Source organism: Phanerochaete carnosa, assembly GCF_000300595.1.
Source record: "Phanerochaete carnosa HHB-10118-sp unplaced genomic scaffold PHACAscaffold_1037, whole genome shotgun sequence".
Classification (NCBI taxonomy): domain Eukaryota; kingdom Fungi; phylum Basidiomycota; class Agaricomycetes; order Polyporales; family Phanerochaetaceae; genus Phanerochaete; species Phanerochaete carnosa.
This window is the reverse complement of record NW_006768664.1, coordinates 1-2,138: the sequence shown is the minus strand read 5'-3', so window position 1 is coordinate 2,138 and position 2,138 is coordinate 1. Positions and strand designations below refer to the sequence as shown.

General features: G+C 48.7%; 1 protein-coding gene across 1 annotated transcript; it reads left to right on the top strand.

The window, feature by feature from the left end:
- Window positions 1–846: 846 nt before the first annotated feature.
- On the top strand, window positions 847–1,407 carry PHACADRAFT_34038 (uncharacterized protein; the record flags this gene model as incomplete). Its single annotated transcript, XM_007403337.1, has 2 exons — window positions 847–1,307; window positions 1,338–1,407. 2 exons carry the CDS (start codon window positions 847–849, stop codon window positions 1,405–1,407), a joined length of 531 nt encoding a protein of 176 aa, XP_007403399.1.
- Window positions 1,408–2,138: the final 731 nt, after the last annotated feature.

The window sequence follows — 2,138 nt, the reverse complement described above, 5'->3', positions numbered from 1 at the left end:
CCACTTTACTGTATATAATGCATCTATATCTATATGCCATTAGAAGCTCAGAGCCATCCGGTGATTGTAGCGTAGGTGGGGGAGCAAAAAGCCTCGAAAATTGTCAAGCGCGCCGGCTTCAGTGATGCTGCGATTGTCACCAGAGTCGCATAGTCAGCCTAAAATTCGCAAAAATATTCTTTAATACTCGAATTTATGCTCTATTCATGTGAAAAATGCGCTTGATGCTCAGATGCCAAGTGTCGAGCTGGAATACATCAGAGATGATTCTACTGAGCTTAGGCGTGACTGAGGCGTGACAAGTTTGACTGCCGCGTGACTGCCGCGTCTGCCAAGACTGCTGGTACAGGTCACAGATTGTCACTTTTGTCACATCAGTCACCCTGTCCCAAGGAGTGGTAGCCGCTGTCTTGGACCACCTCCGTCTTGTGTCCTTCGCCTTGACTTCAGCTTTTGTCTTTTCGCCTTGCAGCTTTGCACTGAGGTATTTCATATGTTGTAGTAATATAATGCGATTTATTTAGTATTTATATGCGAGAGACATACGAAGGGGAAGCGAATATTGATCAGGTGTCCCAAGGAGTGGTCCTATACTGTATAGCCCAATCTATCGTTCTCGTCGTATTTCGGCGCCTAGAGCACTTTCCCGCTACCTCGACCTGAAACCCGCCGGCTTGGCCTCTGCGCCGCCTCCTATACCTCATCGACTCATCGGTCTCATCTACCTTCGCTATGGGCGCTTTGACATGCTCTGCTCCAGATCGTGTTGACTGCGAGCTGGTCGTGTCACCACGCTCACAGCTGTACTCTGCTTCACTGCATTAGGCCGGAAAAATCCTTACTACCATGCCCTCGGGCAGACGGATTTATGTCTGCCATTGCGGGATCTTTTGCAAGACACCAACCGAGGTTTCTCATACAACCTATGCAAACCACCAGAGGGCAGTCGAAGCAGTGTCCGGCACTGTTCTCCCCGCATTCCAGCCCACCTCTGCTGAACTACAAGCTGTGTATGCTCAGAGGTCTGCTGAAAATGCAGGCTTGGCAGCATCAAGCTCTCGGAAGCGCATGCTTGCCGGGCCCGAAGACATGTCCTCTGGCTCCGGCTCTGGGACTGGTAAGCGGAGGAAGGCCGCCAAAAGAGCTGTAGCGGAAGACCAAGAGATGCATATGCGTGCTCTAGATGGTGCTTGGGACAGTCCAGTACCCCAAGAAGGTGTATGGGCAGCCACGGCACATTCAACTGAGAACTTAGGCAGTGACGAAGAAGAGCACGAGAGTGACCATCTCCATGCAATCCTGATCAGGTATGCCCGCTATTTCTGTTGCAAATGTAGCACGGCATATCTGGTGACCAGCGCTACATTTTGGATACTTTCCACTAGAACAACTTCTGACTGGGACTGATAGCAGGACCGATATTAGCATCTTGTGCAATGTTCTACGCAGACGTCGCCTCGAGGCAGGCAAAAAAAATCGCACTCTAGTCACGGTAGCTTGATGTCCATGCAAGAGCTTGCAGCTAGTAAAATAGGATTAATCACCCCAGATAAGTTTAGGAGTGCAGCCTCATGAGGGAGATGCCCCAAGATTGCGTCAAAACTGCCTCATGAGGCAAATTTCATGTTGTGATGCACATCACAATGCCTCACGAGGCTTGTGAGAGAAAAAATCGCTATTAATGCGCCATGATTTTGGGAAAAAATTTGCAACGATTTTTCAGTAGGACTATGGCATCTGTGGCCTAGGCATAAAACTTTCTGTGATCGTTTGAGGATAAGGAAAGTACTAGGTGGATCCTGAACGTTGAGCAGTTGTCTGAGGATATTGGGCACTAGGTTATAGAGCATGTTGTCAAGGTTAGGAATGTTGTCTAACCTCTGAGGCACCACATAGGAATAGAACATAGGCTATCCAACCTCCAAACATTACAGATGTCGGAGATGTTGGGTACATTGGCTAATATCTGTAATGTAGGGTGTAGTTTGGCTGATGTGAATGCAAATGAAGCAAGCTTTCTCATCTCTGTGCACAGACCAAACTGAGTCGTGCTCATTGACTCACGGATTCTTGGATTCGGATGCAGCTGACAATGAAGAGGATTGTGGGGGGGCAAAGCTTGAGTGGGGCTTTGGGTG